The sequence below is a fragment of the Cheilinus undulatus genome, linkage group 3 (assembly GCF_018320785.1).
Source record: "Cheilinus undulatus linkage group 3, ASM1832078v1, whole genome shotgun sequence".
NCBI classification, from domain to species: Eukaryota; Metazoa; Chordata; class Actinopteri; order Labriformes; family Labridae; genus Cheilinus; species Cheilinus undulatus.
Window position 1 is genome coordinate 777404 of NC_054867.1, and position 14800 is coordinate 792203.

At 43.5% G+C, this 14800-nt stretch overlaps 2 protein-coding genes across 2 annotated transcripts in view; both read left to right on the forward strand.

Annotated features, from left to right (window-relative positions):
• Positions 1 to 6824, forward strand: part of ctsa (cathepsin A) — a 14776-nt gene extending 7952 nt beyond the window's left edge. The window contains exons 7-14 of the mRNA XM_041783778.1: positions 322 to 498; positions 877 to 968; positions 1289 to 1367; positions 1446 to 1594; positions 4927 to 5002; positions 5408 to 5497; positions 6220 to 6321; positions 6417 to 6824. Coding sequence (XP_041639712.1) covers positions 322 to 498; positions 877 to 968; positions 1289 to 1367; positions 1446 to 1594; positions 4927 to 5002; positions 5408 to 5497; positions 6220 to 6321; positions 6417 to 6500 — 849 coding nt within the window. The 3' untranslated portion in view covers positions 6501 to 6824. The remainder of the gene's footprint in view (positions 1 to 321; positions 499 to 876; positions 969 to 1288; positions 1368 to 1445; positions 1595 to 4926; positions 5003 to 5407; positions 5498 to 6219; positions 6322 to 6416) is intronic.
• A 4116-nt stretch (positions 6825 to 10940) lies between these two features.
• The window catches only part of LOC121506708 (ral GTPase-activating protein subunit beta-like), a 34749-nt gene continuing 30889 nt past the window's right edge, over positions 10941 to 14800 (forward strand). Inside the window, exons 1-6 of the mRNA XM_041782560.1 lie at positions 10941 to 11096; positions 11977 to 12179; positions 12651 to 12817; positions 13271 to 13448; positions 13947 to 14078; positions 14228 to 14370. Coding sequence (XP_041638494.1) covers positions 10941 to 11096; positions 11977 to 12179; positions 12651 to 12817; positions 13271 to 13448; positions 13947 to 14078; positions 14228 to 14370 — 979 coding nt within the window. The remainder of the gene's footprint in view (positions 11097 to 11976; positions 12180 to 12650; positions 12818 to 13270; positions 13449 to 13946; positions 14079 to 14227; positions 14371 to 14800) is intronic.

Genomic DNA, 14800 nt, shown 5'->3' on the forward strand with positions numbered 1-14800 from the left:
ATTTTTTTTGTTTGCCTGTTCACACTGCAGTCATCTTCCTACAGTATCTGATTTAGAACCACATACAAAAGTGGCCTGAATCTGATTAGAAAAGATCACATTGTGCAGTTCACACTGTCAGAAAAATACCAGATTTGAGCCACATGTGAGCAAAAAGATCCGATTCAGGTCAGTTTTACCTGCAGTGTGAACGCAGCCTCAGTTTCCCTGGTGTATGAGACACAGCCATGTTTGTAAACCTCCATCACTAAAGGTGCCTCCTGGATGTTAAGGTACGTCTGCTACACTCTCATCAGCTACGCCGTCTCTCCTGTCCTGCAGGGCATCGCCGTTGGAAATGGGATGGCGAGTTACGAGCTGAACGATAACTCTCTGGTCTACTTTGCGTACTATCACGGCCTGCTGGGGAGCAAACTGTGGAGCGAGCTGCAGAAATACTGCTGCAAGGACGGGAAGTGCAACTTCTATGACAACCTCAGCAAGAACTGCTCTAGCTGTGTGAGTCTGAACACACCTGGTCAACTTTACCTCACCTGAACCAGGCTGAATCTGTGTGAACTCAATAATCATGATGTAGTTCCATCAGGCTTGGATGAACTACACCAGGTGAGAAAAGGTCACCTGGAGCAGTCAGAGTTCGGCTTCACAGTGGGGTTTTCTGGTTTCAGGTCAACTCTGACATAGTTGAAGGTCAGGGTTAGTTTATTTCAGATTGTTTGAGCCTCACTAATCTAGATTTAATGTTTGTTTTTGTGGATCAGTGCTGTTTTTCCACATCCAACCGTTTCATGCATGTTTCTTTGCGGCTGGTTTTCATCCCCAGCTCTGTTTGAAATGAGTCGGCCTCGGTTTATCTCTGTTCTTTAAACTTTTCAGCTCTCTGAGGTTCAGGACATCGTCTACAGCTCTGGTCTCAACATGTACAACCTCTACGCCCCCTGTCCAGGTGGAGTCCGTCAGAGAGTCAGGTAGGCTGTGGTCCACACTCCTCACCTGTAGATGGTGCTGTGGAGCATGCTCAGTATGACCCTGTTGTTTCTGGATCTCTTCTGTTAAATGTCTTCTTCTGCTGTTTAGTAAGGGTTCTGGTTTTAGTTCAGATGTGTGTCTCAGAAAGATTCTCACACATGTTTATCTCAGATGGAAATATCAGAAGGACGTGCTCGATGTGTCAAAGGCTCGTTTATCTTCCCGTATGACCTCAGACCAACGCTGACGCATTGGTGGAGCGGTTGAACCAACTGATCCATGGCTCAGAGCAGATCTAACCTTTATTTTTGTCCATCAGTGTTGAAGACGGCGAGCTGGTGATCAGAGACCTGGGGAACTCGTTCATCAGCCATCCTTGGACTCGCCTGTGGAGCCTGGTCAGTACCATGTCATGTTTAACCTCCTCTCACCTGAGCGTACATCCTCATCTGGGTCTCCTCTGATTCTGTGCTCAGAAGTTACGAGGTCTGGCGTCGCTCCACCTGAACGTCCGTCTGGACCCCCCCTGCACTAACTCCACCCCTTCCACGCTCTACCTGAACAACGCCTACGTCAAAGCGGCGCTGCACATCAGCCCCAAAGCTCTGGACTGGGTCATCTGCAGGTAAAACACCTCAGGGCACTTGCTGGGTTAGTGTTGGGATGACAGGGCAGGGGTCAGACGGAGGAGCCACGCTGGAGGGGTTGGTTCTCAGTTTCCTTCCATACATCAGGACCGTTCACACCAGATTTCTCTCAAGGTTTTTCTTCAGACTTGACACACATGTCCACTCTGACTTAGATTCAATGTTTTTTGAGGTCAAAGGTCAGTGGGCCTCCTTTTTATTCTTTGCTTACAATGTTAACCTAACAAAGCAGATGGATACACCCGTTTCCTTGTTTCTCACTGGTGAATCCATCTTCAGAGCTCCCATCTGAACTGTTTGACCCCGGTTAGAAAGTGACAGGACCAATCAGTGAAGAGGGGCGGTACTTTCAGGCACAGCAGTCGTGATGTAAACAAGCAGCAACAAGAGCTGGTGCAGTTATGGAGGAAGAGATGAGCGCGGATGCTGCTGAAGCACCAGTTTTATCAGAACTTGAGGACATTTCTTGGTTAAAAGAAGAACAAAGAACAGCAGTGAGTTGTTTTCTTAGCAAAAACCACAAAAGTCAAGTACTGACATGTCTACAGTCGCCATGGTTACCGTTATGCAGTTCTCTGTGGCGTTTACTCCTCAGTAGCGGCTACGTCACGTGTTTTGTTGCTCTGATTGGTCCGTAAAGATGTGACAGACAGAACGATCATCCAATCACCCTCTGAGTTTTTTTTCAAAGCCTCTGCCCTTTCCCAAACACTGTGTATGAGAGGTTTACCAGATAGATGTGTGACACAAATCCATCTGGCCATGTTATTATACCGTCTAAAGGCCGGCTCAGACTACACGATTTTTTTGGTTGTTCACGACAGCACCATGTCAGACTATGTGACCAAAATCTTGTCCCGTCTTGGCCGACAGCCTGGCCACACTACAAGAGTGGTCCGGACCGCTCAGCGTATGCTGACATCACCACTGTCTCCGTGACTGAGTGCGAGTTCACAGGTTGTCGGGGGGCGGGTCAAAGAGTGTCAGTCACTCTACAACAGAAGTGCTCTGTGTGATTGTAGCGGGGTTTTTTTCTCAACAAAGGAAAATAAGAAACAACTACAGATTGGATTATGGATAATAAGTTTGGATGTATCAAAAGAAGGACAATATGGACTGGCTCTCCTTCAGATAGAACTTAAGGTCTGCATGTGATAACGTGAATAAAATAAAATAAAATGTACGCATTAGTTTTAGGGAATAAAAGGTGGTAAATCTTGTAAGTGATGGTGCGAAGATAATGAGCAAATGTTCGCCTGTTATTAGACGTCAGGATTCACGTCGTTGACGTCAGGTCAGGGTGTCAAACTAGACCACCATGTACGAAAAATTCTGACATGCTAGTCTTGTGGAATCGTGGTTGTGAGGAATCGTAAGGAGTCTTGGACGTGTCGTTAATTATGTTACACTACAAGACCTTTTGTCGTTCCAGACTCAAAGTTGGGCCCGAGTTTTAATGGTGAGCTGTGACGGTGCAGTCGGGCTTAAATCTGGCTGAATTCATGTAGTCTGACCCGGCCTTAATTCAGACCAAAGATCTGGACGAGGTGGGTTTGAGACTCCAAACAGGCTGCGCTGCAGAATTTTAAAAGCCTGTCCTTTTTTTCCACTGATGACCTGTTCAGACCAGATGAGTATCACCCAGGGGACTTCAGTGTTTGGAGCGCTGAATTCACACTGGACAAAAAGTCTGTAATGAACTCAAATCTGTATTTCTGAAGGAAACCATGAGGATGACAGCAGCAATGAAAATGTAATATGTTTTATTTCTGAGATTCTTATAAATACATGTTATATCAGTAGACAGTGTGAGTTCAGGCATATTAATGTCGTTCTTTTACATCTGCATGTGTTTGGTTGGTGAACAAATATTGAAATAAGAAGGCTATGATAAGGCTAACAGCTAACCCTTATCACACATGATCACTAATCACCTCCATACATGACCAAGTTAACCCTTTACCTACTGAGTCTAAAATGTTGATTTGGACATATTTAGTTATTCTGGCTGTAAAATAGTCAGGAAATGCCCTAAGTCTGAGAGCTTTGCTCCCTTTTCCCAGGAGTACTTGAACTTGACTTTTCAACATCTGGTTAATGATTATTGCACATTATATGGAATTGTCAGCAGTTTAAAAGAAGAAAAACACAAAAACAGATTTGTTTTTCATGGCTTTTATGAGTAGAAATGTTATTATTGCTCATGAAGTTTTGATTTGACATTTGAAATGTGAACCTATACATGTTTAGAACAATCAGCAGTCATTTTTGGAGTCTAGGACTCTGGGTGTGCAAAACACAGTGCAAAGATAACGATATACATAGGAGACAGTTAGTGCAAATAAAGGTGGAAAAATGCATTCTCAGCATTCTCAGTAACATACTGTTATTGCACATGACAGACACGCACAAATGCCACTATCTAACGCTATTTTTAGAAAACGAAGCCCCACTCTCACTTGCCCTCCTTTTCCTCTCTTCCTTCACTCTCCTTTCTCACTCGTCTTCTGCCAAAGCTGCCGTTTTCACGGTGCTGTTCGACATTACTCTAATATAACGTATATACCACACATCATATATTGCCGGAAAGCTCAGATTCTCAGCTCTCTGTCAGCGTTGGATTTTTTTAGATTGAGCAAACTTTCGAGGAGTTACAGTGTTGAGAATCCGTGTAGCGGTCTCGTGATACTTCTGGTGTTTTGCTATGAATGCCCACGTCATATGGTTGCAAGTACCGTAATGAACCATATATGTGCGCATGCCCACAATTCTCAGCTTTCCAACACCGTTGGAATTTTTCTGTTTGGACAAACTTTGACAGAGTTACGGTAATAATACTCTGGACATATAAAACTCAGCACCGGTGCTGGGTCAGTAGGTAAAGGGTTAAAGGGCTGATTACATGTTGATTTAAATAGAAACACTGTAAAAGTCGTCTCTGCTTCAACAGTGACTGGTTGACTAAAAAATAAAAATGTCAGACCTGAATGCAGCAAAAATTTTAAAACACAGAACTATGATTTATAGATTTACTAACGTTCTCATTATAATGAGTCTAATATGCATCAGTGTAGTTCCTCCCTCTGTCACAGCTGTGTAGCTTCATCCTGATATCTGGTCTGGTCCAAGCTCTGTAGCCCTCAGTTTCTCCTCCAGTCTCCTCCTCTCTATTCTTAAACACTCCTCTGAGTTATCTGTTAGCGTTGTGCTAACTGTCTACGCAGCATCTCTAGCTAGTCATTCTTTTTTCATGTGTCTTATCAGATATTTAGAAATCAAACGATGGAAACTGCGTCTCTCTGTGTTGCAGCTCTGAGGTGAACCTGAACTACGGCCGTCTCTACATGGATGTGAAGAAACAGTACCTGAAGCTGCTCTCTGCTCTGGTCAGTGAACACAGATCTAAGATCCTGTTTAGATTTAAGGAGAACTTTATTAGACCAACACTTTAAAAACCAGAGTTTCTGAAGGGATTAGACATGGGCAGGAGAAAAAAGAGGAACAACAACACCCAACATCTGCAGAACCCAGACACTTAAAGAACCTGACCAGGAACCCCAGCAGCACCACAGAGACCCAGACTAGAACGCCATAGAACCTCATTAGAACACACATATCACATGACACCATAGAACTATAAGAACCTGAGGAACCACGAAGGCCGAGACAAAGAGGACCACAGTTTTAGCTTGTTTGAAGTTCTGCATTCTCAGATCTATGATCCTCCAGAGTGACAGCACTGAAGAACGTCTCTGTGTTAGAACTCTTATAGACCCTCATGTTCTCTGCAGAAATACCGCATCCTGGTCTACAACGGGGACGTGGACATGGCCTGCAACTTCATGGGGGACGAGTGGTTCGTGGAGTCTCTGCACCAGCAGGTCATCATTCATCAATTAATCTATAACTATCACCTGTGTGATGTCACTCTCACCTGTCTCTTTCCTGTGATGTCACTCTCACCTGTCTCTCTCCTGTGATATCACTCTCACCTGTCTCTCTCCTGTGATGTCACTCTCACCTGTCTCTTTCCTGTGATGTCACTCTCACCTGTCTCTTTCCTGTGATGTCACTCTCACCTGTCTCTTTCCTGTGATGTCACTCTCACCTGTCTCTTTCCTGTGATGTCACTCTCACCTGTTTTTCTCCTGTGATGTCACTCTCACCTGTCTCTCTCCTGTGATGTCACTCTCACCTGTCTCTTTCCTGTGATGTCACTCTCGCCTGTCTCTTTCCTGTGATGTCACTCTCACCTGTCTCTTTCCTGTGATGTCACTCTCACCTGTTTTTCTCCTGTGATGTCACTCTCACCTGTCTCTCTCCTGTGATGTCACTCTCACCTGTCTCTTTCCTGTGATGTCACTCTCACCTGTTTTTCTCCTGTGATGTCACTCTCACCTGTCTCTCTCCTGTGATGTCACTCTCACCTGTCTCTCTCCTGTGATGTCACTCTCACCTGTCTCTCTCTCCTGTGATGTCACTCTCACCTGTCTCTCTCTCCTGTGATGTCACTCTCACCTGTCTCTCTCCTGTGATGTCACTCTCACCTGTCTCTTTCCTGTGATGTCACTCTCACCTGTCTCTTTCCTGTGATGTCACTCAGGTGGAGGTCCAGAGACGTCCGTGGCTCTATGACGATGAGGATGGCCGACAGGTTGGAGGCTTCGTCAAGGAGTTCGACAACCTTGCCTTCCTCACTGTGAAGGTAAACTCCTCCTCTTCATCAGCTGACTGTGATGTCATCTTTTTGTGTTTTGGGGCGTGGCTAAGCACTAACTCTCATCACCTGACTCTCTGCAGGGATCTGGTCACATGGTTCCTACAGACAAACCAGGCGCTGCCTACACCATGTTCTCCAGGTTCATCAACAGACAGCCATACTGACCTTTGACCCCTGACTTCTGTTGCTTCCCCTCTGGGCTGCCACGCTTTCATCTTATGGGATTTTTTTTTAACACACTGCCAGCCAATCAACACTCTTCTGCTTTTTCTGCCTGGTAACCAGGTCATTTTGCAGGAAATTAAGAGTCAACCAATCACGTAACTCTTCAGATCTTCCTGTTCCAACGTCGCCATGTCAACATGTGGTTGCCATAGAGACGTGCACTGCCTCAGTCTTCATCGTCCTGAATGTGAATCTTTATTTTTCGTGTTTTTGTTGATTTAAAGGGAATAAATGATATTAAAGATCAAAGTGTTAATAATAAACGTGGTTGGAGTTTATTTCACTATGAGCAGCAACTGGTCAGACTTTATTTCTTAATTTTTTTATTAACCCCATATTTTTTATTCTGTAACCAAGGTTTTATTCACCTAAAAGTGCATGAAAACAAAAATGTTTAGCCAGACGAAGAGGTAACAGGCTGTGGTATTGGTTTGATAATAATAATTATAATGATAATGATAAAAATATGATGATGATGATAATGAAAATGATAAAGACGAGACTAAATGTTCCAAACTGACGGGTTAAGCTGCAGGGGTTTCAGGATGGGTTAGACTGTCTCAGCATGAACTCCCCTCCCTCCCTTGCCATATGTAAATAGACCCTTAGCTGATTTTGGTCCTCAGGCCGTAGTTTGGACACCCCTGACCTACACTTACAACTCAGAAGTTGGCGCCTGACAAAAGCTAAATCTGTTGGGTCTTCCCCTTTCACCCATAAACGGTTCTCCTGTAAAGGCCGTTAAGGAAAAGTCCAGGAAAAATGTGGTAAAAAACATCAGCTCAGCTCAGAAAAGTTGGGACATTTTCTGTTAAAACATCAGAGGAGCTCAGTCTAGATCTGGGGAGTGGAGTTTCCAAAGACGAGCTTTGTTGTTATTCTTTCCTGTTTCAGTGAAGATGTATTTCCATTTTAAAGCGTCTAAATTCAGCCCTCTCTCTGCTGCGGTCTGTTTGTTTCCTGTTGTCTAGGTGATCTGGAACAATGAAAACCTCATCCTTAAAAACAAACAGACCTCCTTACTGAGCCGCCTTCAGACCGGTTTGGTGTGTTTATTGCCAGTAAACTGATTCATTGTTACTGTACACATGAGGCTGATGTTACTGAGAGCCTGGCAGTCAGCACTCAGGGACAAGAACACTCAGATCCTCCTTAGATAAACTGTGAGGTTTCCCAGCTGTCCCTGAAGGCAGCAGTAGGTGACTGTATGACATTCCCAGTGATGGTCTGAGTTTTCTCCTCTCTGCAGAGTGAAGTCACAGAAACATTTGGAGAAAATGAAAAACAACTAAAATTTTCCTGCAGAATCAGGAGAAAACTCATTTTTAACTCCAAGGGAAAATTCATGGAAACTTTCATTTTCCAACATTCCCAATGGAGTTTCAAAAATTAATGAAAGGGTGTTTCAAATTTCCTGGTAGATTTTACATTTTCCAAATTTCATGGAAAATCCCGAAATTTTTTTAAACTCCATTCTTAATTTTTGGAAAGAATTTACTGATAATTGCTCAAACGTTACAGGAAAGAAAACTGTGGAAACTTCTGAGAAATGCTCAAACCAAATAAAGCCAAGGTTGGGACTGCGGACTTTCTAAGACCACTTTTAGTTTGATCTGCTTACTTTGTCCACAGGGGGCGCTAAAATCCACACAGAGAATCCTTACAGCTTTAACTCAACACCATATCACACAGAAGTCCTTCACTCTTCATGACCCCTATCTTCATCACTGACCTTGTTGTCACAATGAGCCTGACAGTCAGCGCTCAGGGAGAAGAACAGCAGCTCTCTTTAGGTAAAGTACTGTTGAGATGTGAAGTTTCCCAGCTGTCCTTGAAGGCAGCAGCAGGTGACTTTATGACATTCACAGTGACCTCACTGTTTTCACTGAGTGTGAACAGTCGACTCACCTGGACTCACCTGCACAGGTAAGACCTTTCACTTGATTTCACCACCAACAGACCGCAGAGAGATTTTTGATCCTGTTCTGTTTGTCCCGTTCTTAAAACCTCACACAGCTGATAAAGTATGGAGTTATAAAGACACTAATAAGGTCAAATTAATCTAAACTTTTTATTTTTGGACACTGGAGAGGATAAAAGCTTTAGATTATCTGGTGTACGGGTTCATCTCATGTTTTATTTCATGAGTTTTATTGAATGGTGTGGAATCATACGGTAAAATAAATATAATAACTGTCGTATCATGTCAGGTTAAAGTTATTGTCTCGTGTCTTATTGTGTTGCATCATTTATATTTGGTATCACATGTTGATAGATGCTTTATTGATTCTGTATCATGGTCCATCCTCATTCTGTTATGTATTTTTATGTATTAAAGACAGTCAGCATGTGTAGATGGGCCTGTTATGTTGCTAATCTTTATTTTACCTGCAGCTTTCCTTTAATGACCCTTCATAATTCTGGTTTATTTCCCAGGATTCATCTGAGAGATTTAATCTGCGACTTTAATCCCAGTAAAACAGCGAGCTCTTCATCATTAACTTCATCACAGACTCGGTTATCTCTGACTAGAGGACAAACTGATGGAGGAAAACAACCAGAGAGTGTGGATCTAGACGTTCACATCTCCTGTTTCAGAGTTCGATCTTCAGTGTGGGATCAGACGTGTTAATCAGTTCAGGAGTTTAGACACTTCTGTTACTGATTCAGTGTTTCTCAGCTAAACTCCTCAGTCTGTTTTTCTATAAAAACTTTATCCCTAAAGGAAATCTTTGTCCCAGAAACAGGAACGCTGGCATTAAATATCCATGAAACTGAAGGTGGATAATAAAGAGGAGGTGAGCCACATCAGAGTAAATATCAGTGATGAAACCTGTTCAGCAGGATGAACGTTAAAGTCATTAATTAATCAAACATTATTAAAGCGAAGACTGCAGGACAAACAGGCCTGAGCTGCAGAGTTAGAGCATCTCATCATCACAGCACAGCCGAGCTTTCACCTGGAAAACAACCATTTAGATTTGGAGATCCACTTTGTCAACTCAGGATCATTCAAACAGTTCTCCTCTATCCCTTTAAAATCTCTGTAAAAGTCACAAAAAACCCAGGAACATTTCTGATGAAAATTTTCCATCCAAAAATAAATAAATAAATAAATAAAAAAGAGAATAAAATAAAATAAATAGAAATAAAAATTAGAATAAAATAAAATAAATTGAAACAAAAATTAAAATTAAATAAAAATAAAAATAAAAAATAAAATAGAAATAGAAACAATATAAATATAAAATAGAAATAAAAAAAGATAAGATAAAATAGAACAAAATAAAACAAAACAAAATAAAATAGAAATAGAAATAGTAATATAAATAGAAATATCAAATAAAATAAAATGAAATAAAATAAAAATAAAGATAAAATAAAATAGAAATAGAAATAAAATAAAATAGAAGTAAAATAAAATAAAAATAAAATTTAAAATAAAATAGAAATAAAATAAAATAAAATTTATTTAAATACAAATAAAAATAAAAATAAAATTAAAATATATCCAAGGAAGTGTTCATGTTATTTATTGTTTTGTACCTACTCATATTCAGGAAATTATAGAAAAAGTTTCCAAAATTTCCAATTAAATGAAAATTTTTCTGTTTAAATTTGTTGTTTGTTCAACCCACAATTTTCAATAAAAACAAAAAATATCTGAAATGAAGTTTTGGGTAAAACTTTTTAAATACCCCAAACTTCTTGGAAATGATCTGAATCAGGGATTATAGATCCTGTCTGGTCTGGGAAGACTTCAGGATCCACCAGGAGGAGTGGGAAAGTGGCACTGGGGTGAAGGATGTCTGGGCTGACCTTCTACCACCGCGACCCGGCCCGGATGAACGGAAGAAGATGGATGGATGGATTGTTTGAAATTTCCCATAAAAGTCACATCCAAATTAAGTTCCCAAAACTGGGAAGTTTCACGCAAAATAAAATAAAAATCATGGTAAAAATCCCATCATTCCATAGAAAAGTGTGGAAAAACATGCCCAAGGTTTCCTGATATCACCCCAGATATTCAGACATTTCTTGGATTTGTTTTTTTGAAAACGTCTGAAATGATTTTAGACTCCAAGTCAAACTGGATTTGATAGTCCTGGTCCAGATACTGAGTTCAGAAATGTCTGAATCCAGAGTTTGTCTGCTACATGAATAGAAGAGCTGGTAACAGGGACTGTGTGGAGCCTGGAGTGTGCTGTATCCTGATATTTATTAACGTTAAAGCTCGTTAGCTGGCCAGGCCAAAGTCTGGGATTGTGTCGCTCCTTTTTAGTTCCCTGTAGAAACGCTGGAACAGTGGAGTGATCCTTTAACTCCAGAAAAAACATCACCACTTCACAGGTTAAACCTCTCTCTCTTCAAGGTGAACCATGGACCAATCACTGCCCACTGGGCGGGGCCATGTCAGTGTGCTCAGTTGTTTCCCTCCTAATGTGGGCAGAGATGTTGCTGTAGCTTTGGTGAAGCCCCTGAGAGCTGGACTAGGAAACCCCGACACCCGCAGCCTGCTGTGTACGGACCAACAGGTGAGAGTCAGTGAGGCCTGGACACAAACGGGAAGCTCGATTAGGTCTAAACGTGTTTACCCCATAGTCAACCCTTCAGGGTTAGGGTCATGGTTAGGATCAGGGTCAGGGTCAGGGTAAGGGTTAGGGTCATGGTTAGGATCAGGGTCAGGGTTAGGCTGAGTTATTACAGCTTTAATGGTCATGGAGAGAAATCATGGTGAGCTTTATGTCCTCCACAGCGCCACCAGATCTCACCGATCTGGGTTTTTTCTTCTTCTAGTGTAAACAGTAAAGAATTTCTACTGCCAGATGGGGGCGCTATGATAATAAAATAAATACCAAGTATTGGCATAAAGTTGGACTTGAGGTGGGACTTTTATCATACGTGTAAAGTCTGGTGAAATTGGAGTATGTAAGCCTGAGTTTTAATCACTTCCTGTTTCATGGCGACATATTTATAACTGAGGTTCGCTACAGCTGCACTCTTAGATTTTGTCCAGAACTTTTAACTTGAGTCTTTTCCAAATAGAAGCCATATTTCCAGTGGCTCTGAGGGGCACCCTCAATGATATCAATATTTAGTAGAATGAGCTGACACCTGTACTGTAGGCCCAACAGGGGGCGCTGTGGAGGCGTTCTGTGTTATTCACACAGAAACTACATTTTCACCACTTCCTGTTTGCAGAGATTCAAGGTTTTTTTTTCTGAATGTTTGAGCCTTTAAAAATACGTTTCCTGGGCAGAATAAGTCCAACTATTTTCAAACCAAAAATGAAAGTCAACATTTTCACGGGTCCTGCCTCATGATAGGCCAGACAGTGAGGAGACTGAAGTAGAAACATCAGCTCCTTAGAGGCGTTGTGATTGGTCAGATGTTAAACCTGTTGGGTATTTCTAGGTCAAATGGACGATGGAGGTGTTGTGTTACGGTCTGACTCTGCCATTGGATGGTGACACGGTCAAACACTGTGTGGACATCTACACTGATTGGCTGATGGCACCGGTTTCCAAAAGGGACTCCATCCCTCCACCAATCAGCAGAGAGCCTGACCTTTATGTCCAGAAGATCCTCAGACACCTGTACAGCCTCTTCTTACCCAGGTACACACCTGTACAGCCCCTTCTTACCCAGGTACACACCTGTACACCTGTACAGCCCCTTCTTACCCAGGTACACACCTGTACACCTGTACAGCCCCTTCTTACCCAGGTACACACCTGTACAGCCCCTTCTTACCCAGGTACACACCTGTACAGCCCCTTCTTACCCAGGTACACACCTGCACACCTGTACAGCTTCTTCTTACCCAGGTACACACCTGCACACCTGTACAGCTTCTTCTTACCCAGGTACACACCTGCACACCTGTACAGCCCCTTCTTACCCAGGTACCCACCTGTACAGCCTCAGTGTTTTTCAAGGCCCGTATGGACATTTATTACCATTACATGTTTATAAATATTTATTAACCCTTTCCATGTTTATAAACATTTTTTTAACCCTATATTAATTTATTAACGTTCACTAACTGTGAATATGATGATAATAAACCATCTCTCCTCTCTCCACAGGTCAGATCAGGTGAACCCCCTCTACCTGTCTCTCTGTCAGCAGGTGCTGTGTGCAGTTCAAATTTTGGCCAGAGAGAGCGCTGTAATGAGCAGAGACACCTGGGAAATGCTGCTACACTTCCTGCTCCGAATCAATAATGCCATGCTGGCTCCTCCCACCTCTGCAAGTAAGACAGTGACCCCTCTTACATGTCCTCACCTGCCTCTGTTGGTAGGTCACAGAGCAGCTCTCAGATCTGACCTGTGTGTCTCACCTGTCTGTCTCAGACCTCACCTGTGTGTCTCACCTGTCTGTCTCAGACCTCACCTGTGTGTCTCACCTGTCTGTCTCAGACCTCACCTGTGTGTCTCACCTGTCTGTCTGTCTCAGACCTCACCTGTGTGTCTCACCTGTCTGTCTCAGACCTCACCTGTGTGTCTCACCTGTCTGTCTCAGACCTCACCTGTGTGTCTCACCTGTCTGTCTCAGACCTCACCTGTGTGTCTCACCTGTCTGTCTGTCTCAGACCTCACCTGTGTGTCTCACCTGTCGGTCTGTCTCAGACCTCACCTGTGTGTCTCACCTGTCGGTCTGTCTCAGACCTCACCTGTGTGTCTCTCTCCTGTCCATCTGTCTTCAGGTGACCAGCTGTCTGACCTCTCCATGGCGGTCCTCTTCGAGGTCTGGTTACTGTCCTGTGCTCGGTGTTTCCCGTCTCGCTCTCTGTGGCAGACAGGTAAACAAATGTTGAGCAGCTGGAGACACCAGCCAGCCGCGATGGAGCAGTGGAGCCGAGTTAGCTCCGCCCTCACCTCCAGGTGAGCAGGGAGACAGGTTGACTTGTCTTTAATATGTTTACACCAAGCAGTCTGGTTCACTTCAGTCAGGTGTGGTACATGATTGGTTTCAGACGTTAGAGGGACTAATTTAACAGATCCATGGTCCTGCTGTTTGGGTGCTCCTCTGTTGAAGTACCAGGTCTACCTTTCTGACCCTAAGAGTGAAGCTAGACTCATGGGAGTCTGTTAGCTGGTCTAAAGAATCATGGAGTTAAAAATCCTATGGGTTTTGAGAGAATCTTCCAGGCTGTTTTTGTGGTAAAGATATCAGCATTGTTAATGGTCAGTGAACTATTGTCCAGCTACTCTGTCACTGGTTTTATGCCAGTTAAACTACAATCCCACTTACACCTCCACTAGAGTGGCTGTGGAAGCACAGGTGAAATCAGGGTTTAGTGTACCGACCTGAACCAAAGTGGACCGCTTGGTGGAAACACGCCACTGTGGTTGTGTTCATGTGTGTTTGGTCTGTTTCAGGCTGTTGGCGCTCACATTTGGGCCGTCCTTCCCTCAGTTTAAAGTCCCTGATGAAGATGTCGCTCTGATTCCTGCAGACATGGAAGATGAACGAGTCTCTCACACCTGGTTCAGGTTCTTACACCTGCTCAGGTAACACACAACCCTCAGAGGAAGGTTTATACTCCACATGTGGCTAAGATAGCTTTTAGAGGTTCAGCGTTTGTCCTGTATCTTTGGAGACTTTGACAGCTCCTACCAACCACACAGGAACCCTAAAGATGCTCTGACTCTTGTTTCAGTAACCCTGTGGACATCACACGGCCGGGGGTCGCTGCTCCGTCTCCGTCCTCCGTAGAAGAGGCCATCAGAGGAGACTGTCAGCTGCCTCACGTCTTCTTCAGAGCCATGAGAGCGGTCAGCACGCTGGTCGACGCCTTCCTGGGTACATTAACCTCTGAACAGACGTGATCTCTGAGTTCTGATTGGACGGGGACACTAACAGGGCTTTTCCATTACACTGAGCGGCTCGGCTCTGATTGGTTTGACTCGGCACGGCAGCTTGACAGGACCTTTGCTTTTCCACCACAACCCAGCTTCCTGTTTGAGGAAGCATCTAGAGCTGACATGGCGTTTCTTTTAGATAGCTGTGCTTCCGTAAGGATTGTTTAGTTTAAGAGCTGGCCGATGTTTCTTCTTCTTCTGTTGGTAATCTGGCAGGTGTTTCACAGTTTGGTGCAGCAGCTGCTGCTTAAACACGTCTATGAGGCGTCCCCAACAATGACGAACTGCTCTGATGTCACTGTCACCGTCTTGGGGGTGGGGCAGGCGCTCCAGAGCAGGACCATTCTGCACACAGCTCGGCCAACCCTGGC